This window comes from Epinephelus fuscoguttatus, linkage group LG6, assembly GCF_011397635.1.
Source record: "Epinephelus fuscoguttatus linkage group LG6, E.fuscoguttatus.final_Chr_v1".
NCBI lineage: Eukaryota > Metazoa > Chordata > Actinopteri > Perciformes > Serranidae > Epinephelus > Epinephelus fuscoguttatus.
Window position 1 is genome coordinate 13,873,454 of NC_064757.1, and position 25,049 is coordinate 13,898,502.

The following is a 25,049-nucleotide window of genomic DNA, read 5'->3' on the forward strand; positions in this document are numbered from 1 at the left end:
GGCCAGTGTCAATGACAATGATGGTGGAAGGATTTACCTGGAGGGCGATGAGATGTTTCAGGACCTCAATGCGCTCGTGGTCCTCTGGGTGCTCTTGGATGTAGGTGTCTGTAAAGAATGCCTATGGAGGATGAAAGCAGGATGAAAATTGGGCAGCTTTTAAAACAAACTCTTGAAATATAGCTGCAAGCGATAATGAACAGGTTTCCACAGCATGACAAAGAGGCCACAGCAGTTCCCTAATGAATAAAACTTTGTTGCTGAAAACAGGCTTGAGGCCAGCTAGACCTCATGTTAATGAAAAAGGGATTCACAAATGTATATTAATGTTTACAGTTGTATGATTTATCTGTTATTAGTGTAGTTTGGCAATGTTTGATAGCAGTATATTCCTTTCCAAATTAATTACGCCAGAGCCAACTGTGCACACAACATGAACCTGATTTAGCAAACAGCTAAGATCTAACAAATGCAGTGCAGTACAGAAGCAATGAGACAGTGGCTGTGGTTACATGGACAATATTTCTTCAGTCCCATTAAAATCATTTTGATAAGAGATTCCAAATGAGCTGTTACAGTGATCAGTGTTAATTTTGGCAGCTATTTTAGATTTAGCCTTAGTCTTCAGGGGGAATGCTTATCAGTTTAAGTCACATTGTAGTCATTTTTATTCTTATAGTATTAGTCTAGTTTTAGTTGATGAAAAGACATCACATTTTAGTCAATATGTCTTTTCTCTTTAATCCAGTTGGGCTGTAACAGCTATCAGAAATCAGTTTTTGACATGTATAAAGGATGATTGACTGATCATCATGTAAAAAGCTCAAAATCTCTACATGTACGGTCTCCAAAACGTTATCACCACATATAATTAATTTGAAACAACTTGGCTCTCACTGTTAAGAAGCAGAAAAACATCTTAAATTCAGCCTGAACTCTTCATAAATCTGCAACATGGTAGTGTAGAAGTTTAAACTCAGAGTCCTCTCAGAGTCGGTGATTAAAACTGGACTTTGAGCTCTGCCAGAGAAAGCTTCGCTGAGTTCAGACTGTTTACTTACAGCTCAGCTACACTAACAGATGACAGAGCCTTGCACCTCACTGTCAAACTAACAGCCATCGCTTCAACAAACCCCACAAAATCCATTAAAGAGCTTCACCATCTCAGGTCAGACACACCCTGCTGCTTATTTACAGCCGGATTACAGCTCACAACCTGCGCTAATGGCTGATACTTGGCATGTTTTGCAGGATAGTGAAACATCCTGGCGCTGTCTATTTCCTGGAGTTTACCAGCTGATCTCATAATAATTGCAAGCACGGCCATTCTCAGCTTCCTAGTTAAAAACATTTTTCTAGAAGGTTTCTGCTCTTTTCTCACTTTGAATGTCCGACAGCCCACCACCAACATTTTCGTCTCGTCTCATCAAAAGAAACAAAACATACATGTCATAACAATTTTTGTTATCAACATGTATTTTCAGCTTGTCAACGTCTCATCTTGGTCACGGAAAAAAAGTTTTCATTAGTTTTCATTAATAAAATGAACACTGACTGGATGCTGAATAAAGAAATCCGATAAGGTGTGTTTATATGCCCCAAAGCATTTAATCAGAATAGATGTAGTAACTGTGATGTAGCAACATAAGTGTAAGTTGTTGTTTTTTTTCTGTAGCTACAAATTAAAGATGTCCCCTAAACACCTTGCATGCAGACTTTCAGCAGATGTTAAAATTTACCGTAGATGTTACCATTTATCGGTAGCAGTGGCCTGCATTATGTCCAGCAACTCCACATTGCAACCTTTAATAATACATTACACGAGGCTGCTATTTCAAAAGTAAAGAGCACTTGCCTAAGAATGTAGCACTAGCAGAGCGCTAAAAGTTCTCTGAATTCATAAACGATTCTCTGTCAAAATCAGAAGAAGGAGGGGCGTAGAAAGAGCTGCTGCAGCATGTCCTAAACCACCTTATGTTCCCCCCACATGGGCCAAATATGCCAGAAATGAAAGCATATATTTGTTACTACCTGAGAGAAAAGATCAGATTAAGTGTTTACATGATTATGTAATTATATTTTGCTATTGAACGAATTATCAAAGGTTTACATCACCCCTCTCAATGTGATTGAAAGTTCCTCCCGATCAGGACGGTCTCTTCCAATTGAGGTAGTTACATGAGGCATTTTGTTCTGATTGGGCTATTATTCCCATTATTATGGTCCATGTTTACACAGCTAATGGCACATTTTTAGAAAGTCAGTACTCTTACATAGTGTCTGTCGAACTTTATCTGTCTATCACACTGCAAAAAACCCCAACTTGTTAAACAAAAAAGTCAAACCTTCTCATAGTTGGAGAAGCCGCCCATGACAGCAGGGTCGACAATGCCGCTGAGCATCATGGACAGTGGGTTGATGGACAGTGAGCGATCGCAGGCTTGCTGCTGCACGAGGTTACTCAGCTTTTCATTGGCCATCTCCATGGTCTCAACGGCGTTCTCCAAAGGACTGATCTCCTCCTGCACATCAGCAGAGTTTCATGAGGATTAGTGGGAATTTGAGGAAATTTTTAAAGCGAAAGCAAAAAATAAGAAACAATAAATTTTAAGAATGGAGTTTGCTTCTTACCACTGAGACAGATTTGACTTCAAACCATTTGAGAATCCCAGGGAAGCGATAGGCTGTAATGTACGTTGTTCTCTCGATCCACATGGTCTGTAAGGCAGAATAAATATCAATAAAATATTAAGGGGTGACATTTTTATGTCTTTATTAATCTTCAGAGTGAGGTGCCCGCAGACACACAGGGTTGTTTATACTTTTTTTTTATTATTATTTATGGGTGTGTGCTTATACATATGAGCTGTGTGCTTTGAAGGAAATTTAAAAAATGCTCACTGCAAATTCATTGTCTGGGTCCTTTTCACCTTTCCTGAAGGGCCTGGAATACTGGAACTGGTCCACTTCATTGGTTCTGTAATAGCTGCAAAAGAACAGGGAAGGACAGCGGTGAGTTAGCAGTTTGACCAGAGAACTATAAATCCCAAGGTATTCACGAGAAGATAAATCAGCCTTTAAGTGTTCTGTTACGCACTTTAATATCTGCTCTGGAACCCCCTTGTCTTTAAACTGGTGCGGCACGGTGAGAACAGGCTTGACAGTAAAGCACTGGATGTCTGTGAAGTTCAGCTAAGGATAAGAACAGGAATAGTGCAGAGGAGCAGACAAAGCAGAGTTGCATTGAATCAGATTACTTTCAAATCTGCGATTGTCAAACAAGTCCATGGTCATGCTCGCAGCTCTGTGAGGCCGTAGTTAGTGCAGAGCTTTGAGCTAAATTGCAAACATGCTCCAATGCTAACATGTGGATGTTAAACAGATGTACTGTTTACCATGTCCATTATTTTAGTGTAACATGCTAACACTTGCTGGTTAGTAAGAGACACAAAGTACAGCTGAGGCTTAAATGAATGCTTATAGTTTAGTCATAACCAAAGCATCAGGCATTTAAAGGGGACATATTATGATCATTTTCAGGATCATACTTGTATTTTGGGTTTCTGGTAGAACATGTTTATATGCTATAATGTTGAAAAAAAAACACAATTTCCTTCATACTGTCTGCCTGAATATACCATTCACCCTAAAACCTTCCTTTTCAGCACCTTTCTCTTTAAGCCCCCCTCCCAATAAAGCACAGTCTGCTATGAATGATCACCATTTCGGTTCTTCCAAATCTCAGTCTCTGCACCGTCACTGCAGCCAGAGGAATGACTGTAACAGAGAATAGCAGCACTTTCTATCATGAAAAAAATCACTACTTCTTCACAGAATTCATCATAACTGGACATGTTCCAGCAGAATTATGATCTGAAATCAGGGAGAAATTAACAACATCTGCAACCATGATCACGTTTCCCAGATGTTAACACGTGTAGCACTATAAGCTACATAATCTTAACTCTTGCAGTAGTGTGCTTGGAGCAGATGACCATAAAAAAGAATTCCGACACGAGCTGACGACAGCTTGTAGCCCAAGTAGAAAAAACAGTTGGAAAAAAAGTGTTCGATCTGAAACCTGAGGTTTTTACACATAGGGATTACCTTTACATACATTTATCTCATTATTTGGAATCTTGGCCAAGTTTAAAGCTACAGTAGTTAACTTCTATAAAAAATAGTTGTCTCTAATATTGACTCTTGGGAGGAAATGCAATGAAACTGTTACTATATTCTGAAAGAAGTGCAAAAGACAGACACTCTGTGAAAAAAAATAAAAATAAATCATGCCCGTCCTCCTCTTCTATTGCTTCTAATAGCATTCGCTAGAATCTACAGCAGTACCAAAAACAACCAATCAGAGGCGAAGAGTCTCCAACACAGCTATCAATCATATCAATCACTGCTCGTGAACTGCAGTCAAACTGTCAGACTAGGCAGCGCTGATCAAATATGAATCAAGAGTCTGTTATTACGATGCCTATCTCTCATCTCATATGTTTTTAGAAAGATATTTTAGTGTACTGTTTAGCTGTAAGATGAGAAAGTTGGTCCGGCCGGTGCAGTGCAGTGCAGTTAAATATGTTTCTGATGACATTCAAGGTGAAAAATAGGCAATGCAGTGACAGATTCTTGATTCATATTTGATCACTGCTGCCTAGTCTGACAGTTTGACCTCAGTTTATCAGCAGTTACTGACATGATTGGCAGCTGCATAACAGACTCCTCAGCTTTGATTGGTTGTTTTTACTCTTTTTACTTACTAAGGCCACTGGATGCACCAAAAAAGAAAATAGAGTAGGCAAAGGAGTTGGATTTTTTTCATAGATTATCTGTCTCATTAGTTCCCCGTAGAATATAGCAGTTTCAGCAAATATAACAAAAGTTATTTTTTATAAAAGTTACCAACTACAGCTTTAATATAAACACCTGACATTGTAACATATTAAGTATGCCAGAAAAATAGCAAAAGCATAACAGATCCTCTTCAAATATTGGCCTGATGATGTCGATAAATTAAAAGTTATGTATAGTAATTGTTTAAAATTTACCCTAAGAGAGACATTAATGTGTGTACAAAACTTCAATCAATCCACCCAATAGTTGTTGAGATGTTTTTCATAAAATAACACAAGTCAACCTCATTGTCTTGCTGCTAGCATGGCCACAATGTGCCTTATTATACAAGGATACACTGTCCAGAGGAGTTGCTGATGTTGTCTTCAGGGGGCGCTGTGCTGGTCATCCTTACTGCGTTGGGGAACTGAGACAGCAGCTTTAAGCTGAAGTCCTCGAGCCACTCGTACTCCTTGCCTCGGTAGATGAACATCTTGTTCTGTAGCAGAAAATTTTAGCGTGCGACACAAGAAATGAAACTCAATAAGAAGCAAGAATTATGATGGAGCTTATTTTCCATAATATATTAGAGGTGTGCTTCTCCAGCGCCGTGACAGGACTATATTCATACTGACATTCTCTTGTGTCATCAAAAAGCCAATAACCTTTATCGACATTATTACACATTGCCCCGCGAAATGTTTCAAAAAGCCAGATCACTGCATAAGCACGGTGCATGATGGCTTCTTTATTTATTGAAGTAGGTAATCATTTCCTTACCCTGAGGAAAGACGGGAATCCAAGGCCATAATATCCCACAGCAAAGTACTCCGGCTGTGGCCGCATTGCATGCATTATGTTTTCATAGAATTGGGCTTGTTTTTTCTGTGACAGAAGACAAAGAAGATGGTAAGGCTGCAGTACAAACACAGTGTGTTGTAATTAGCCTGGTAAGAAAGTGGTTACAAAATAAAAGCACTCATAATAAATTAATTCCAATAACGTATTCAAAAAATGAATGTGGTTACTCTCATTTGCTTTTATGTAATTATGAGCAGATTATTGGAGCACAATCATACTAAACTACTAACACTGAGAGACTTTATAAATAGATTCTTCATAATACATTCAAACTCCAAAGCATCAACAGACGCTATCTGGGTGGAAATGAGTTCTGTAAACAAGTAACACACATTTATCTCTTCTCCATGTTCTCAACCAATTGCACTCAGCCTTGTAGAAACTGGAACACAAGTCTTGTCCAGTGTTACACAAACTAATTTCAACAGTCTTATGAGGCATTAACAATAAAGTCATCTAGATTTTAAGAGATTTTAAGAATATTGTGTTTATAAGGCTGAATGACAATGCAAAGTCCGCTTACCAGCAGCTGGCTCAGCTCCATGAAGTCAAACATGTGGCTCTCATGCATCTTGGCCAGCTGCTTGCCCAGCTCAATGGCCTTCTCCCACATCTGAGAAGACATGTGCATCGCTCAGTTAAAAGGGGACATAAAACAAAAACATAAAGACACAGGAGCACAAGCTAGACTCCACCATCTGGCTCCCACGGCTGTCCCTCTGAGAAGCCCCCACCTCGCGGCTTTGAGGGAAGACAGTTGATAGGTGGCAGCCAGTGAGAGATTTGAATACTGACACAACACAGAGCTTAAGTAACTTCCCCACTAGTTTCACAATGCTAACTCAGGGGGGTGGGGATTTCAGACTTTTCTTTGGGTAGTTTATGCATTATACAAAAAGTAAAATCTGAACTTTTGGGAGAGGCTCACACACAGAGCAGTTAATACTCACCTTCCCCTTGTCCAAATAACATATTATCTCCTGAAAGAGCCTCTCTTTCAGCTCCTGTTGGGTCCATACATGCTTCCCATCTCCAGTTATCAGATGAGCTGCGCAGGGTTTGTCAGACCACTGGGGAAGCATAAACCAACATTCAGGTGAACATTTAGAAGTATGATAACATTAGCTGGGGCTGTGGAAAAAGTTAACTCAGTGCATTTACTCAGGTACTGTTGTCAGGCAACCTGCAATATTAAAGGTCCAGGGTGTAGGATTTAATGGCATCTGTTGGTAGAAATTATACAGAATATTCATAACTATGTTTTCATTGACTGTGTTTACAAGGTCTTTAGTATCCCGGTTTTGATTGGGTTTTTTAAGTATCCCGTTTTTGTGTTTGTGCATGTAAACACCATATCCCGAATTCAGAAACCGGGTTATGCCCTTTTCCCGGTTTCAAGAAACCCGATTTTGCCACCTGGAGTACTCCGATAGAAGCCGGGATACTGGAGCATGTATACGCCTTATCCCGGTTTCATGAATGGTTCAACTATGTCACACAGCCGGCTGAAGGATGCCCTACTCATTCTGAAGTTTGCTCTCTACTCTGAATCTGTAAACTCCATGAGAACGATCCTATCCCACCAGTCACAGCTACGTATTTTCATCCACTGTTGCCTTGTACTGCGTGGTGGCAGTGACAGTCGAATACTAGAGCTTGAGATTCTCTGTGCGCCCGGCCTAATATAAAATGTCAAAATATTATTTACAGACTGATTTAACAGATGATCACTGCTGCCACGATCACTGGAAAGTCTGGGTGAGAGGCTTCCACAGAGGAGCGCCCAGTTTGCACCAGCTTTAAACACGTTATTTACTTCACTCAAACTGCGTGTGGCTATTAGTGCTGGTGTTAGTGAATTAGACCTTGTTTATCAGTGAGAATCATTTGCATAGAAATGTCCAATTTTTTTTACAATATTTATTCACAGCCCTTCACCACCTGGATCCTAAAATAAACACCTGTTTTATTACATAATCATGCTTCCGTGTTGCGCCATTCATTAAGATCCTATGTTTCTGTCATTCAAATAACAAGACTTGTGGTTTAATACTCTTAATTATAACAGCCAACTTATTGAAAAATGTTGGGTTTAAATCGGGCTCGGGTCCATAATTACAGTTAATTGGACGGGCCGGGCCAGTCCCGGACATAACGTGCACAACGTGCATAACGGGCTGGATTTTTTGGGCCCGATCTAAGCTCTACCAAATACCTATCAAAGTTGGTGACGTATTCAATATTTATTGTCGCTCTCTCCTCCCATTGCTGAAGATGAAGTGGATGAGCCATAGCTGTAATGCAACGTGAGTGTTTACTAATGCTAAGCCCGCTAGAAGCCACAGAGGTGTCATTTTTGTCTTACTTCTAAATATAATAAATATATCACATTTCCCGCTCAATCTGTTGTAAACAAAAGACGTAAAAGATGTAACACACGCCTGCGCAGATAGGATGCAGTGATCAGAAAACGGGTTACTGGTATTTATCATGTATACAGGGATATGAATAACCGGGTTTCTCTGTGTTCCATGTAAACATCATATCCCGGATATGCTCAAAACCGGGATAAGCCTCAAAACCGGGATACTAAAGACATTGTAAACACAGTCAATCATTTTCAATCACCTGAACATAAGAATAATTGTGCTTCCGTAACCTTAGAATGAGCTGCTATATTGTAGGTACATGCAGAGTTCTCTTCCATGGAGTCTGCATTTTTGTCTCTACAGTAGCCCAGAACGTACAAATCAAACACTGGCTCTAGATAGGGCCATCCATGTTTTTGCATTGGCCACCATAGTTCTCCAACACATTTAACAAGTGAGAAGTTTCAGCTCTGCAACCTCACTGTTAAATGCCACTGAATCCTACACACTAGATGTTTAATGTGATGTACACATGAAAGCATCAACAACTATAATTCAGTAATATAATATATGATATTAAAATGGCCTATTCTGCATAAGGAGTACTTTTACTTTTGGTACTTTAAGTTTATTTTGATGCTATTACTTTTGTACTTAAACATAAAGGTACTGTAAATGACATTCAGAGCATGAATACAGCAGCAAACCACTTTTTGCTACGTATGTAAAGATATAGTGGAGTAATGGCGTCCTGAGAAGAGAATGAGTGCGTGTCTGTGTTTGCTGTAATCTGAGCATTTCTGTGGTTTACACTGTTGACTTTGTCAGCACTGTAACTGTTGTTTAGCGCTGTTTATGGAGTTAGCACCGTTAGCTGCTAGCTGCCAGCTCAGCTGTGTCCAGACAACTCATGCGCTCTGCGCACAGAGCCCCTTCAAGTGAGATTTGGAATACAGGACTTCTACATAGAAAAAAATATCTGAATATTTCCCTTCGTTAGGTTAAACTCCTCAAATATAAAAAAATAAAATATAAAAGTCTGATCTTGTTGTTGAAGCAAAAAAAAGAAAGACTTTGATGTGTCAGAGACCTCCAGTAATTCAGCATGTAGTAGCAGAGTGTATGATGCCTCTGTGTAGTTCTCACAGTCCAGGTGCAGATCTCGCAGCTTGTATAGGTACCTGGTTACAAGAGCATATTAGTTAAACACAGTTAGGCTTTTGGTCCAAGAACCAGATGCTCTGTGTCTCTCTCTGACTCACCGGATGTAAATGTCCTCCCTCTTTTTTTCTTTGTAGAAATTCTGCAAGAAAAAAAAAATCTTAATTGCATTCACCTGAAAACGTTTTCTCTGAGGCAATTTGCAGAACAGTGCAGGCAGTCACTTCATGTACATGCACAAACAGTGTTAACCCTTTTGTAAATATAGGCACAGGGCGTACCAGCACATTGACGGTGCAGCTCATGCGGTGCTCAGGACTTTCATCATGTGTGATGGTGCGGTACGCCAGGAGATTCTCCAGCAGGCTGCTCAGCAGCAGAGCCAGCTCCTCTCCTGACTGTGACAGGTATCTGTGGCGTCTGCAGTGCTCCAGCAACCTGCACATACAAACAAACTCTTGAGCTCCTCTTTAGCTGTAAAGGGCTATTTCTAGTTTATCAGTATGCCAAAGCCCTGTCTTTCCTCTTGACGAGCACATTAAAATCTGTTTTTGCAATTCTTTGAGATCGTACATTCTGTCCCTGAGGGGGTTTCTATTGATTAGAGGTTGCTTACAATTCTAACAGACTGTCTTGTCCTTCTGGCTCCTTGAGGACTTTTTCAAAAACACAATCATAAATGCCTTTGTTGTATTTTAGAAGCACTCCTATGTGAATTCCCTATCACACAGAATGAAAGGATTTTTGATCGGTATGTTGTACCACTTAAACAACTTTCAGAGTAAAAGAAATATTTTCTATTTGATCTGCTCCTCTGCCTTACGTTTTCTCCAGCAGGACTTTGTACTGCTCATCCCCTCGGCCTCCTTCTACTGCTTGATCCAATTTTGTTATCAGTTCATTCTCAAACTGCAAAGATAAGAAACGAATTAAAAAAACACACCATCATACCCATCACAAATGTCATACTTAGCCAGGAGCAGCTTTGGTCGAATTTTAACAAAAAAGTTCTAAACTTCTGTGGTAGTTTTTTTTTTTTTTTTACCGTTTCAAACGTGCGTCCGGGGTTAAAGTTGTGCTCACACTGCATCATATCAAAGAAGATGGGGATGGTAGCTTTCCTCAGTTCAGGCTCAGGAACCAGTGTGACATCCAGAATGGGCCCAACCATGGCTGGGATGAACTTCATTTTGTGGGGGCCTGAGGGACAACAAAACATTATCACGCAGAAATATCACAGTGTGATTGGAGGAGGCAATAAGCTGCATCTTCACTTCTCAACAAACAAGAGGACAAATTTAATAATGTGGTAAACAGAACAACAACACACTGTGAAACTGGACAATAAAAAATATTGTCTTGTTATCCCTCTTGTATTACTGGCAGGCACTGAATAAACAATGCCACAAACTCTATGATAATAGCAGCATTATCAGATGGTGCAAAAATACTCACCAAGATTGTACCACATATCTCTGATCTTAAACCCAATAGTCTTCCTCATGTCTCCATATCTGTGGCAAATTTAAATCAAAGGACTGTTAAATTAAGTTTTCCCCATTTAAATAATCTTTTTGATGAATTGTAAATGATCTCACTTGTTCAGTATCTTATTTCTTTTCTCTTGAGAGAAGGACTCCAGCTGCAGTGTCTTGTGGGTGAGGAACGCCACGGTCAAATGAAAGTAGTTATTCCACAGCTGCAAGGGGGAGCAGGGTTTTCAAATATTAATACCATAATTACCTTCTCATAACACTGGCTTTTGATTTTGTGTTAAATAAAAAATGTAACCTCTACCCAGGCGAGGGAGGACAAAGACACACCTGGATTTCAAAATGTGCCTGGTCCAGGAAGTACATGTTGAGGACGTTTGAGTACTGGTTGATGGCCCTCAGAAAGACTTGCATCTGCACCAGGTTCATGACCATCCAGTCAGCGGGGAAAACATCACCCATGAGGTCTTTAAACATGATGAATGTCTCCATGAGGAAATCCTGTGTGCAGCAGGAGGATAAAATCTTTACTGCAAAGTGTTTGCAGACTGTCGCTTTAAAAGGATAGTTTCGATTTTTGTTTAGTGAGGTTGTTTGAGGTGCTTATCCTTAGTCAGTGTATTACCTACAGTAGATGGCGGTCGACATGCCCCCAGTTTGGAGAGGCAGACAGGAGTACTGCCTACCCTTTATCTACGCTCTCTTAGAAGCCCCTAAACTCCGTTGACAAAACAGTAATTTTACCTCATGGAACACTGGGACTGCTGGCCTACTGCTGTCCTGATCAGTTTGTATGTGTTATTGTGTGACTTTGGTGTTTGAATGGGTTAGTTCAGTTTCACCAAACACTCACACAAACCAAGTGACCGATTATGGCAGCGGTAGACCAGCAACTCCGTTACCTTGGAGGTAGTATCACTGTTTTTGTCAAAAGAGTCTGGTAGCTAAACAACAGCATCAATAACACTGAGAGCATCAACAACAGCTTCAGCAAAGTTGCCAACTTGGCAACTTTCTCACTAAATTTGGCGACTTTTCAAGCTTCATGTAACTTTATTACTAAAAAGCAATTAGTGACAAATTTAGCGACTTATTCAGACCATCGAGGAAAGAGAGGGAAATTCCCTGAATATGTATTCCATGTTTTCTTCTCAGAGTAATCATAATCCACAGCTCCTCTGCCATCAGGGTGTTTCCCACTCTCTCCTCTTGTCTTGTGCAGCAGGTGTGAGACAGGCAGGAGGAGAGGAGACGCAGCTCGCCTCGGGAGTTCAGTTATAGTGAGATTCTATTGTTACACAGATGCCCTCGCTTTCTGGATTGAAATAGCGGGAAAGTGTATAGTATAAGACATAATAAGACATAAAGCTTCCATGGCAATACTCCTGCCTGCTTCTACAAACTGGGCGTGCACCGACTGATACCTACTGTAGTTAATACACTGACTATGGATAAGTTCCCTGATATGACCCCACTTCAAAAAAATCTGATCTGTCCCTTTAAAGAAATACAATAAGTAATATCCAAACTAAGCAAATCCAAAGCAGCGCTGCTACATGTCAGGCACACATAATGCTCCCACAGCATAATGGAGACCCACTGACATCCTCATCATGTCAGTCCGACCCATTGCACGAAATGTCTATAATCAATATTCCCTTAAGGAGCAGTAAGTGGCCCGGGTGGTTTAATGCCTGTTATTGATGAGATGCTTCAGGACAAGATGTAGCCAACAGGGGAGGAACCAAGACACTTACAACGATATCCTGTCTCGTCTTGAAGGTGCTGATGTAGTGGGCGTAATGCATGTCATCCATTTGCTTCAGGATGGCCGTCATGCAGGCGAGATAGTGGCCCTGCCGCAGAGGAGTCAAGTATAACTCACATGATTTTACTGTGAAGCATTTGTCCAAAAAAAAAAACAAAAACATCTGCATGTACAGCATTTATGTTATTGTTGTTTTGTTACAGCTTGTAACCTACTATATCACTAATGTCAGTGTACTTAATATGAATGCTGAAGATGTCACCATCAAGGACATATTTCTGCTGTGTGTCTTACAATGAGAGGGGAGGATCTCTCCATGCTGATGACAGTGCGATTAACCCTGCGAAGAAGCCTCTCCATTATCAGCTGAACGTGGCCTCTGGTTGGACCCTGCACAGACAGAACAGCCTCAGGTACAATTACCAGCTGAAACACAGCGACACAGACATGCTGCAAAGTGTTGTCGGTATCAAAGGGTCACTTCACTCAAATTACACAAAAAAGGGGAAAAATAACAAACTCACTTCTCACTTATTTCGAGATAGTTGGGCTTTATTTTCTCAGGCTTTTAGGTATTCTTCTTTGACATTATTCTATTCACTACAATACATTGGAGCTGAGAGAAATTCCTTTGTGGTGCTCACAGTATTGGGAAAAAAACATTTAAAAAATTCAACAGCAGCATGGAAATCAGCATTGAAGGTTTTCTGTGGGACTATGTCTCCTGTAGAAATAAGCAACAAAATACTGCTGAAGTATTCTGCAACCATTTCGATAAATGATTAACTGAAATGTCAAACATTTCATGCTACCAGCCTCTAAAGTGTGATGATTTGCCACTTTTTCTTGTCCTCAAATTATAGTTAACTCAATGTCTTTGTTTTTTTGGACAAAAAAGGGATTTCAAGATGTCACCTCAGGCTTTAGGAAATTGAGATGGATTATTCAGATTAAAACAATCTCCCTCTGTGCAAACAAAGCTTTCATTTACTTTTATTTCACAGAAAGGAAGCTATAAATTGTGAAGACAATAAAGCGTCCATGAAACAGAACTTCAAGGCTTGTGTGTAATTTTTCCTGGCTTAATGAGTAGAGGAAAGTCCACTAGCCACAAGGCTAATGGATGCAACGGGAAATGTCATAGCCTTGTACTGATAATACGAGTGTGTTGTATATGTGGGTAACATGTGTCCCAAAAAAATGTGTTATATAAGATGGTTGTTTTGTCAGTGAACCTTGTGAGTTATAATGGAGCCACATTTTGTACAGTTACCTTCGGTCAATGTTGCTGTTGTTCTCGGCTTCATATGAGTAAATGAAAACTCCACTAGCAGCTACGCTTATTCATGCAATATAAAACATCATAGGCCTATGCTTATAATGTTAGCATATCGTATTTGTGGGGAAAACATGTCTAGCAAAAGACAGACAGACTGTTTTGTCTGTGAACCTTTCGAGTTACAATAGAGCTAAATTTTGTACCTTTTTACTATTGTTACTTTTTATGTGTTTTAGTTGTGTTAAATAAATCAAACATTACTGAACTTAACAGAAACTCAAAACAGTGGCATAGAAACCCCACTGCCAACAAGCGTTTTGGAGGTGTAATTGCAAAGCAACATAGACACACCACTGCACAATACGGGCTACAAGCCTACACCTTAGACAGCATACTTGTGCTGCTATAAGTCAATGCCGTGAGCATCACAAACAAAACTGCATTCACCTCCATCGTACTGGGGTAGTTGCAGAATCTCAGAGACAAATATCTCAAAGCTTGGGCAAATAAAACTCTGCGTGAGTAGATGTTCCTACTATCCACCCATTATAAACCACTAAACAGGGTAGCCCAGATGTTCCTCTCCTTAACTTCGTCCTCCAGCTCCTCCTGGGGGACAACTAGGTGCTACCAGGCCAGATGGGATATGTAATTCCTCCAGCATGCTCTGGGTCTGCCCCGGGGCTTCCTTCCAGTTGGACGTGCCCAGAAAGCCTCTAAAGAGAGCCCAGAATCACCTCAGTTGGCTCCTTTCTATGCAAAACAGCAGCAGTTTTACTCTGAGGTCCCCACAGATGTCTGAGCTCTTTACCCTATCTGTCCAGGCGAGCACAATCAAACTCATTTTGGGCACTTACATCCACAATCTCATGCCGACTTGATGTTTTTTTGGTAATTTGTGTGTACTGACCCTTTAAATTTATAATCTCTGTGTGTCTAAACTTGAATTCTGACTCCTCACCACATCCTTGCGGTCCAGGTTATCCAACACTGTGCTGAGCAGTTGGGCGCAGGCCTCATGGTCTGGTTTACTAGAGTGGTCGTCCAGCTGCCCACTCAGCTGGTCAGTAACAAGTGGCAGCAGCACATCTCGACAATCTGTGGTGACAGAACAGTGATAGACTGCGATCATTGGATCACACGGCACATTTCTTTTTAATGGAGCTGACCTGACAAACTTGCATGTAGGTGTGATGCAGAGTTTTTTTTTCCCTTCATCTTGTGTGAAATGTCATTATGTGGTTTTCAAGCCTCGAGGACTCCTACCTGGCTGCCTGAAAAGGTCACTCTCCACCATTTTACACATGCAGCCCAGCTTCTGACGCACGAGCTGAGAGTCGGGAATGCTCTCAATGAACTTCGTGAGAAGAACGCTGAGGAGAGAATAAAAGAAAAGAGCTCAAAGAGCAGCTGTGACAATTGGAATGCTATTCACATTTCACATCTAGTAATTATTGTCACGGAGGACTAATGAGCAGCACACATGACAGGTTGATTTTACAGCAGCAAAAAATTGAGAATAACGCCTCCTCTACTCAGAAGTAAATATGATAATTTGCACTGAGTCAGGCAATTATCATTGCCTGCTGTGCAAACCCTCTGGAGAGTTACCTGAGCTCCACGGGATCAAACACAGTCTGGATGTCATTAATGATGCTGGGGAGGTATTTCAATATTGCGCCCTGAAAAAGCAAAGAATCAGGTCTCATCAGGCTGAAGCACAGGGATGTTTTTTTATTCTCTAGTAAAACAAGCTTTTTACCACAGCTTGTCCTCACCTCGCTGAGACTGCCAACAGGGAGCCCACACTCATTTTACAGGTAATTTGTAAAACTTTTCAATAACTTGTCCATAACATATTTTCACAGCTGGACTACTGCAGTCATTTACATGAAACACTCTAAAAATGCAGGCGCTGAAAATAAAAGCATCTTCACAGATTCTGAACAGCTGCATTATACTTTTATTTTCAAGCAAGAAAATGATCAATTTTAAAATGTTTCCATGTGATTTTCAGTTGTATAATACAAGAATAAAACATATAAAACAAAAAACATCTACTGGGCACATCAACCATTCTTCTTCAACTTACCTTTATCTTCACTCCTTCGTCCAGTGGTCTGTCCATGAGAGTGTTGAAAGATAGAAAAAGGGTGCGAATGGAGTTGAAGAAAGCATCACCATCCTCACTGTTCCCGTAGAATCTGAGAATGAAGACCAGACATTGCATGAAAAGAAATCATCCTTAGAATATAAGAGTGTAAAGGTGGTTTTGTGTGGAACCGCCTTTTGATACCTGAGATAGAGGACCCGGGACTGAACAATAAACCTGAACAGGTACTTGAGGGCTTTGAGGGCTGCATAGAGCCTCTCAGTCAGGGCGGGCTCCTCGGCGTGGCCCACATAGTAGTTAAGCACCCGGGTTAGCTTCCTGAGAAAGTGAATGAGTCAGGCATCAAGGTCTGCTGTTAATTTGGGTGTGGGTGGAGAAGAAGAGCAAAAGATGCACTAAAAATAAACGGTATGAAGGGGTGTAAGCAATCAAAGGTTCAGAAATACAGAACTGAGACTCACATGTAAGCCAAAGTGGCACTGAAGTGCTTGTTGATGTAGGTTTCCAGGACAGGGTTGAAGTGCTGGAATTTGATGTCGCCAATAAGTGTGATTATAAATACCTAGTTAAAAACAAGAGGGAGAAACTAAATCAGAGCCATGTCAATGCTGAAAGAACTTACATATACTGAATATCAGCAACTCCAAACTGTTTTACTTGTAACCCGTTTAAGTTAAACATGTTCAAACCTTGTTTTTGATACTATCTATGGTCTGCATTTTTTCAGCAATAGCCAGTGAACGTATTAACATTCTCTCTTTATACTAGTTGGCACTGTCTAGTGGCAGAGTCCACCATTTACACAGCAGATTTATTTGACCTTCAAATGAGTGAGGGATTCACGGGAAACACTGTTTATCATTTTATCTAACTGATATCAGCCTCAACTGTTTACTCTTGTAATGCCATATCAGAGCTGTATTAAGTTACTGTTGATGTAAACATCAACATACTGCCGCTGCACCACGTTAAAGGTCCAGCGTGTAGGCTTTTGTGGCATATAATGGTGAGGCTGCAGAAACAAAACTTCTCTCATGTGCCAAGCATGAAGAAGAATTATGGGGGCTGACTTGAAATTGCCAATGGCCCTGTCTATAGCCAGTGTTTGATTTGTCCATTCTGGGTGACAACATGGTGGACTTGCTCCATAAGTAGGTATAAACAACTCCTTCTAAGGTAACACAAAAGTCAAAAAGTTCGTATTTTCAGGTGCAAGCTTACATTCTGTGAATTCTCTGCTCATGGCTCACAGATCAAAATGTTTAAAGTGTGGGCTCACTTTATACATTTTTAAAGTTATTTTAATAATAATAATAATAATAATAATACATTTTATTTGTAAGCACTTTAAACAAATGCTCAAAGACACTTTACAGTTCTTTAAAAATCATAAAAATAGAGCTAAGTCAGAATAAAAAAACAGCAATAAAACAGTATAAAACACACAAACTTATACATTAAAAGCTGATTTAAAAAGGTGAGTTTTGAGTATGGTCTTGAATATTGGAAGGTGTGTGCAGATACGGATGGGTTTGGGGAGTGAGTTCCAGAGGGATGGGGCAGCGATGGAGAAGGCCCTGTCCCCCCAGGTTCGGTGCTTGGTCCGTGCAGGTAGAGAGAGGAGTTCTCCTTCGGATGAGCGGAGGTTGCGGGAGGGGGTGTGGTGGTGGAGCCTGGTTGTTGAGTGCTTTGTGTGTGAGGAGGAGGATTTTGAACTGTATGGGATGTGTGATGGGGAGTCAGTGTAGGTTTTGGAGGATGGGGGTGATGTGGTCTCGGGAGCGGATGTGGGTGAGCAGGCGTGCAGCAGAGTTCTGGATGTATTTATTGAGGAGTTTGAATGATGAGCCATAGAGGATGCTATTGCAATAGTGCAGTCTGTATGTTTTTCATTATTTATTCTTTATTTTCTTTATTATTTATTACTGTTAGCTTCTGAGACGCTCAGGGACTATAGGTCTTTGGTAATATTATTTATGTTTAGCATCTGGCAGTGAAGCAGCACATCACGACATGCTGTCTGACCTGTCAGTGACAACCTCTACACTGCATAGCAACACTGTTCACCCACTGAGACTGTGGCTGAGCAGAAAAACTAACCAAGGCGTTGAACACCAGGGTGTCATAGGTGTCCTTTTCTGAGGTCTCCATCATGATGTTGAACAAAGCATCGAGAGTGTCCTGGAGAAACTGTGCATAAAATAAAAACCTGTTACAAAAGTGCCTTTAAAAAGTACATTATAGAACATCAATAAAATACATCAGCATATTACGTGTTTAGTGCAGCAGACAACTCACTTTGACAATCTCCCCGCCCTCAACCTCCATCAGCCTCTGCAGAATCTGATCCAGATCCTCAGGGTTTGACCTCCAGTTCAGCAGGCCGAGTAAATCCACTGGAAACAACATTAACACATAATAGGATACATTCGGTAAAAGCAACACCTCCTCTGCTACAACACCGGTTACGATAATTATGTTAAAAGCCTGAAATTTCAATATAAACTTAATTAGATCTACATCAATCAACATCAACACATCAGCAAAATATTAGCAACACAGATTAGCTTCATTAATTTCAAGGGAATCCTGGGGGGGTGGGGGGATGACGGCAGCACTGTGCCTCTGTCCGCTGTAGAATCTGTTTCATTTCTTAAAGACGACGTGCGACAGGACATCTTTTAATTATCACAGTGACGGAGCCTAGAAGAACAGGGGGAAAATAGAAATGGTGCCCTACGGTACCGTTCTGAGTGAGTTTCGTGGAGCAGGTGAGCGTGGCGAGCTGGAAACTGTCCTTAGTCACGGGAATCACTCCTGAATGGTGGAACTGCTTCCCTGTTTGCTTCTCCTTTTCCTCCACTTCAGCCCAAGTTGCTGGCAAGGTGAGATAAACCTTTGCATCCTCCGCCTTTTTTACATCAACCTAAGAAATTCATGAAATTGGGAATGAATCATGAAGCGTATTGATCGATGGAGATCTAATTTCATATTTATTGATTGGGAGGAGATTCCTGAATAATCCATCCACCCACTGTCAGCTATTCAAGACGCCGAATTTCATGTAATTAGATAAAAACAATCTCCTGCTTATTTCAAAGATAAGTGCAGTGAATTAAATTTCATGCAAAACCACAAATCCTGCAACAGTACCTTATAGACGATAAGTTCATGCCTGCCGTCTTTCAGCGTGGTCCCATCTCCTCTCATGAGCCGGACGAAGGCCATACCAAAGGGCTTCTCTGATTTGTCCCTCGCTGAAGGACACACAGGAGCATGAGATGGGAACAGACCCGCCAACAGTCACTGTAGCTGTATTTAACATAGTGACAGGATTACACGTGGGTGTTTGCCATACAAATAAGACACAGTCACTCACAGTCCTGGGAGGATCGGTGTCGAAACATCACCCTCAGGTGACAACGGCAGACATCTTCAATGGGAATTGTCACCTTGGAGGAAGCAGAGGGGGAATTAATGTGAATACAGGATTATACATATGGAAGAAATGCTGTCTGCTGGGACATTAGTATGAGTGGCACGTACAGTGTCAATATCTTCCCTTGAAGATTAGTTCATTGAGGAACTAATTAAAGAACATGAGATATCATGTTGGAGGCAGTGAGCTGTACACGTGGGCCCTTGACATGAGCTTACCTTCACCGTTTCATTCCAACAAGGCTGCTTCACCTGGTAGAAAATGACAGATTTGTACTCTCTGATGCCATCATAACCGGCCCCAGGGAATATCGCTTTCTATCAAAAATAAAAAAAGGAGATTAGTTTACATCAGGCCTATTCAATTGGAAGCCTGCAGGCCACATTCAGCACCAGAAGCAGCCCCCGGTTCGCCCAGCATACATAAATCTGATACGCTGGGTTGACAAAATGTGTAAACTACATAATGTGTGTGGATGAAGCTAACGAGTGAGCCATCTTGCTTCCCTCTCATCTCTGTTGAGCTACACATGCACAGTACGGATCAGGATGGATGTACAGATCAGTATAGTGACACAGCCAATCGTATCTTTCACAAATCAGTGTTCTCTCATGTGATGCAGCTCTGACCACTCTTGGTAGCTTTTCAAAACATCCAGGCTGTGATCGAATATGTCTTTTCCTAAACACTTAAGCTTGACCTCAGTGGAAAACATCACGAGGTGAGGTCTGTGTGTGGGCAAGAGAGAGAAGAGAGAGGGACGGAGATACTAGTTTAGAGACATAGAGTGTGTTATTGATCACTGTTACTACCACTTGTTTTGGTGCTGTGCACTGAAAGCTCTTTTTTATTCTGTTTCTACACTTGTGATGTGCCTGGGGCAGGTATGTTGACAAAAAAATAATACGAATTCAAATGTGAAACAATAATCTGCTACTTTTTTCTACACTCATTTGCATTTGTTAAAAATGTGTTATCTTTAAAAAGCTAAAAAATGAAAATGTCTGGCCCAGCTACATTTTCTGGGTTTAAAATCCAAAAGCCAAATTTAACTTGTAATTGAAGTTTGTGGTTTATGTGATCAGAACTAAAGCACTAAACACATCGGACAACTGAGGCTGATGTTAGGTTGTTACTTTTCCAGGTATTTGGTCATAACTCCAAGTATCAGCAAAGTGGAATTTTGACCTGGTGAGGGCATAAAAGGAAAAACAGGCAATCAGCAGATTTGTCACAATTCAGGGAGGGATATGAATGTTGTTGGGAGATTCCACTTAAAGCCCCCCTCCAGCAAAATAAGCACTCAACGCCATGACTGCACACTTTTGCCTTGGAAGCACATTGTACCAATGACGGTCTCCAGAACTTTCCAAGGCGATTTTGCCCCAACCCAAAGAAACCAATCCCGTCGACCTGCAGGGCAAGGCTTTCCATATTATTGGCAAAATGAGGGTTAACAGAGGGGAAGCCAGGTGTAGCTACATATCAATATTTTGCAATTTCAATTTCGCTTTTACTTTAACTCATCAGAGCTGGCTATGGGGAAGTGAATCTGCATTTCCTAGGATAGCGACGGCTATTCTGCGTCATGCCTTCGCTATCCTAAGAATGCAAATTCGCTATCCGGAACAAGATTTATCTTACATTAGCAACACATTTTTAGCTGTTTGATAATGTAGTCCAAAGATAAAAGCTCATGTTAGGTAACTCTGTTACTAGCAGACGTTTGTGAGTTTCATGAGCAGAGTCGAAGGTGAGCCAGGTACACTTGAGCTGCAGGCGCGTGGCTCAGGGGTGGGGCTAAATTGCATATTCATAGCTCCACACATACTAAATGAGGCAAAGATGTAGAGTTACATCTAAGCCACTTAAGGGCATGAAGGGATCTTCTAAATATGTGATTCTGACTAACAGAGGTAAGTGTTTAGGGCTTTCATTAATGCCCAAAGACGGAGTTTAAAACCACAAATATGAACCTCATGGAGGAGCTCAAGGGTCAGGAGGAGTCATAATCTGGAGACTATGAATGTTGGTACAAGATGTCATGGGACCAAAGTGGTGGACTGACTATCCGCATTGCTACACATAAAGCCATGATATTGGTTTGGCTAGAAAGTGCAAAGAATGGCAGGATTACAAGAATTGTTGTAAGAGAATGGTAGAAAAGGAAGCACATACAGCTTAATTAGAAAATGAAGATCATTTGTTGTTCACCGGTCTATTTTACCTCCATGAAATTGCCTTCGTCATCGTGCACACTCAGTATGACCTCCACATTTTTCGGGGTCTTCTTTTTACCACGGTCAAACTCTCCCTGCAGCAAGGTTACGTAAATATCATTCCTCACGTTTCCTGGAGAAAGGACAACAGATGATCAGGTGGATGTGCTGAGAATTTATGAGCCCCTCTCACGGCTTTGTAAGCAATTAAAATGAACATGACCATGGTATATGTAGAGCAATGCCCAGCAACAAAGACTTTAATCCACCTGGGAGGATGATTTCTGGAAAGCCCATTTTCCTGACGATAGCGGTGCTGCGGTCGACAAAGTGGGGGTAGTCCTTCCTGACTTGGCCGAGGTCCCCCGGGAGGAGCTTCAGGGTCACAAAAAGCCCTGCCAGCAAACATGTAAAGAAATTCAATGAGGCAGACACCAAAAGGACCCACCCTGTAGACCCCTCACACATCATTTATTTCTCTCAAAAACAGAAGGGTCAATTTAAAGCAACCCTCTGAAATCACAGGGGAACACACTGTCTGTGGCAGTTTTTTACCCTGGCCTTTGTGATTGACCTCCCGCGTGGCGATGACTTTGTTGAAGACAGCGGTGAGCGGCTCATTCTCTCCTATGACTCTAGACGGGATTAGCGGAGACATGATGAGCTGCCTCTGACGGATGTAGGTTTCCATAGCTATCCTAGGAGAAAAGCAATGGAAGGAGTACAAGAGAAAGCAGCTGCCAGCATCTCTGACAGGTGACAAACAAATGGACAGAGGAGCTGCAAAGGCAACATGAGGCTTTATGGATCTCTTGACAAGATGCTCCATTATCCCTCCCTAAACCCCAATCACCTGAGGTGGCTACCAACGTAACAAAGAGTGCTTCGACACAACTGTCAAATGAAAAACATGTTACTCAAAACACTGCATAACCATAAAATCCACAGTTCATGTTCTCACAACACTATATGCATTTCTTGTAGCTTACATACAGAATTCATATCCACCATATAAGTACAAATATATTGATCAAGTGGAGCATCAATAAGTCATGGTTACCAAATTGGATTTCACGGTTTTTCTAATGAACTGTGCAGCTCTCAGACGTGACAATTAAATTACAGCACAGTGGACAAAATGTCCATCCTCATTTTTTCTGTGACTTTTCACATTTTTAAATTTAAGTTTATAGGTCCAACTCAAATGAATGTATACTACATGGGTTCAAGCTCACTTTCAGTCAGTTTATTCGGTCCAATACATAAACAATGGGTATGTTAAACATTGTTCCTCTCCCTCAGGGAACATTCCTAACATGTTGTTTTCTTTACTACAGTTGCAGCATATGGATGGAACAAATGTCATAGAGGGACAAGAAGTCACTCATGCAGAGGGGAATCTGTCTCAGTATACCCTAGTGGTTTGGTTAGAGGGAGAGGCGAACAGTGGGAGGACAGAGTCTACATGTTGCCTGTATGGACGTCATCATTGATAAATGTTTTTATGTATTGCAAGGACATTTATACAATAGTTCCTGATTTGAATTAGGCCCCCAGAGAGTGTTTTGCAGGTTGCAAAAAGCAAGGTGCAGCAGACTGCCTTTTTTTGTTGAAGCTTGCCCTAATCAGACAGAGCGCTTTTTACAGCCTGCTGCGTCTTTTTTAATTGTCGCTAGGCAACCACTGAATCACCTGTTCTCAGCTTTACCACTGTTTTGCTGTGAAGTTCACTGACAGATCTGTACCTCAAAATCTGCATAAAAAATGGACAGGCAGAGGACACTTGCTCTGGCACTGTCTGATCTGGGCCTTTTACTTTTTAATATAGTACCTTCTACACTGTACAATGTTAATGTAGCTTTCATTTTTCATATTTTACATTACTGTTACTGTAAGGAGATTTCTGTGTATAAATGTTAACACGCTAAGCTATTTGTTGGAATTGGTATTTGTGTTGAGCTTTGATGAATAGCATTCGGTTGGCTGTTGTGGACATTGGACATTACTATTTGACTGTATTTAAAATACAAAAACAAAATGTCAATGGCACAGCTCCTTGGACAATTGGCAGTGTTGGTTAAGCAATGATATAAAGGGACCTGTCATTTCAGGGGCAGTCATGAACCCACTGATGATATTAATTACTCCTGACTCAGAAGTTAAATGTTTTGACGGTTTTGCAAATTACAAATTAAGTGTTGTAATGCACTGCATGGACTGAATTGGTAATTGTACTTAATGTTTTGGGAAATGCGACATTGTTTCAGAGAAAATGTGCTTAAGCAAAAATCTGTGCTCTGTTGTTATTTTAATCTAAGAAGTATATACTTTTTCCGTTGTTCATTGAAAAATTCATTTAGCATGACATTTTTGTTATTAATTTGTAATCATCCAGTCCACGATTACCAGTGGCAAATAAGTCACTTGGTGCTGATGAAACAGTAATTCATTTGTCATGGCTGGAAAGCTTAACAGGTTTTTCTGTGGTACCATTTGTGTTTTAAGAGAAACACACTTCAAGAACAAGCATTTGTTAAAAAGCAGAAAATTGCATGTCCAGGAAACATTTTGTCACTTTTACTTAAGAAACAGAAACAATGCTTGAAGGGGACCAATTATGCTTTTCCTTATTTACTGCCACACACATATAATATTACAATGCAGGATGCTCATATTAAATGTGGCCAGAGGTTCAAATAATGACGCAAACAAAGTAATCCCTGTGAGCAAAGTTTTTTCCACTTTCAAGACAAAGTGACATCAGATTGTGGTGGATTTCTTTATATGATCATCTGCTCCTGACACCTTACTGAAAGTGTTTAGATTACACAAGTTACAACCACATGCTAACGTCAGGGAAACATTTAATCTTGGTTGCTGATGAATACGAGTATGAACCTGAAAAATGAGCATAATAGGTCCCCTGTCTGGATTAGTAAAAAGCCCTCAAGACACAAACTGCAAAAAGCTTCAGGTTAGATAAAAGAGACAAAAATCCACATTTAGTATTTACGATAATCACCCAAACATTTGATGAGCTGATAACTATTACACCTTACAGAAACATGTCTTTTCTGTCTGTACCTCCCCAAGAAGACATAGTGACTGTGACACAGTGAGAGGAGACAAATGGAGGTAAAAACATTTGGAAATTTGGTTTAGATGTCAAGAATAAGTCAGGATATATTTGGCACTCTTCCATCCAGGAACCCTTGAATGCATCATCGTCCTCATCCCCCTATTGTTCGGGTGCTATGAAAATGTAGCCTTGAAGCCATTCTTTGAGAAGAGCTACACTGAGGATTGCAAAAAGTTTTTTTATATATATATTTGTCCTTGAAATGCAACACAGGAAAAGTTGAATTGCATCCTTCAAACAAATGTGATGGAACCCAGTAAGCAAATATAACTCAAGTCCTGTTCCAATTCTTTTCCATTATTACTGTGTGACGTTAGAAAACAAGGTTGAGCCTGTTAATCGTTTGAGAAGTGTGACAACATCAAGAAC

General features: G+C 40.7%; 1 protein-coding gene across 8 annotated transcripts in view; it reads right to left on the bottom strand.

Moving 5' to 3' along the window:
- Nucleotides 1-25,049, bottom strand: part of dock5 (dedicator of cytokinesis 5) — a 46,133-nt gene that overhangs the window by 4,645 nt on the left and 16,439 nt on the right. For 5 of the 8 annotated variants that reach the window (XM_049579982.1, XM_049579980.1, XM_049579983.1 and 2 more), the window contains exons 12-45: nucleotides 22,097-22,239; nucleotides 21,811-21,936; nucleotides 21,550-21,674; nucleotides 19,541-19,639; nucleotides 19,263-19,335; nucleotides 19,037-19,140; nucleotides 18,629-18,809; nucleotides 18,182-18,279; nucleotides 17,984-18,073; nucleotides 16,345-16,445; nucleotides 16,067-16,201; nucleotides 15,863-15,974; nucleotides 15,382-15,452; nucleotides 15,037-15,143; nucleotides 14,732-14,868; nucleotides 12,786-12,881; nucleotides 12,481-12,579; nucleotides 11,054-11,224; nucleotides 10,829-10,929; nucleotides 10,686-10,744; nucleotides 10,276-10,430; nucleotides 10,054-10,139; nucleotides 9,512-9,668; nucleotides 9,332-9,372; nucleotides 9,160-9,250; nucleotides 6,651-6,770; nucleotides 6,224-6,313; nucleotides 5,620-5,724; nucleotides 5,197-5,338; nucleotides 3,098-3,179; nucleotides 2,902-2,986; nucleotides 2,632-2,718; nucleotides 2,346-2,522; nucleotides 38-121 (exon numbers count right to left, since the gene is read on the bottom strand). In XM_049579982.1, the coding sequence (XP_049435939.1) occupies nucleotides 38-121; nucleotides 2,346-2,522; nucleotides 2,632-2,718; nucleotides 2,902-2,986; nucleotides 3,098-3,179; nucleotides 5,197-5,338; nucleotides 5,620-5,724; nucleotides 6,224-6,313; nucleotides 6,651-6,770; nucleotides 9,160-9,250; nucleotides 9,332-9,372; nucleotides 9,512-9,668; nucleotides 10,054-10,139; nucleotides 10,276-10,430; nucleotides 10,686-10,744; nucleotides 10,829-10,929; nucleotides 11,054-11,224; nucleotides 12,481-12,579; nucleotides 12,786-12,881; nucleotides 14,732-14,868; nucleotides 15,037-15,143; nucleotides 15,382-15,452; nucleotides 15,863-15,974; nucleotides 16,067-16,201; nucleotides 16,345-16,445; nucleotides 17,984-18,073; nucleotides 18,182-18,279; nucleotides 18,629-18,809; nucleotides 19,037-19,140; nucleotides 19,263-19,335; nucleotides 19,541-19,639; nucleotides 21,550-21,674; nucleotides 21,811-21,936; nucleotides 22,097-22,239 (3,730 nt within the window). The remainder of the gene's footprint in view (nucleotides 1-37; nucleotides 122-2,345; nucleotides 2,523-2,631; nucleotides 2,719-2,901; nucleotides 2,987-3,097; nucleotides 3,180-5,196; nucleotides 5,339-5,619; nucleotides 5,725-6,223; nucleotides 6,314-6,650; nucleotides 6,771-9,159; nucleotides 9,251-9,331; nucleotides 9,373-9,511; nucleotides 9,669-10,053; nucleotides 10,140-10,275; nucleotides 10,431-10,685; nucleotides 10,745-10,828; nucleotides 10,930-11,053; nucleotides 11,225-12,480; nucleotides 12,580-12,785; nucleotides 12,882-14,731; nucleotides 14,869-15,036; nucleotides 15,144-15,381; nucleotides 15,453-15,862; nucleotides 15,975-16,066; nucleotides 16,202-16,344; nucleotides 16,446-17,983; nucleotides 18,074-18,181; nucleotides 18,280-18,628; nucleotides 18,810-19,036; nucleotides 19,141-19,262; nucleotides 19,336-19,540; nucleotides 19,640-21,549; nucleotides 21,675-21,810; nucleotides 21,937-22,096; nucleotides 22,240-25,049) is intronic. The other 3 variants (XM_049579985.1, XM_049579984.1, XM_049579986.1) reach the window with 2 other exon arrangements.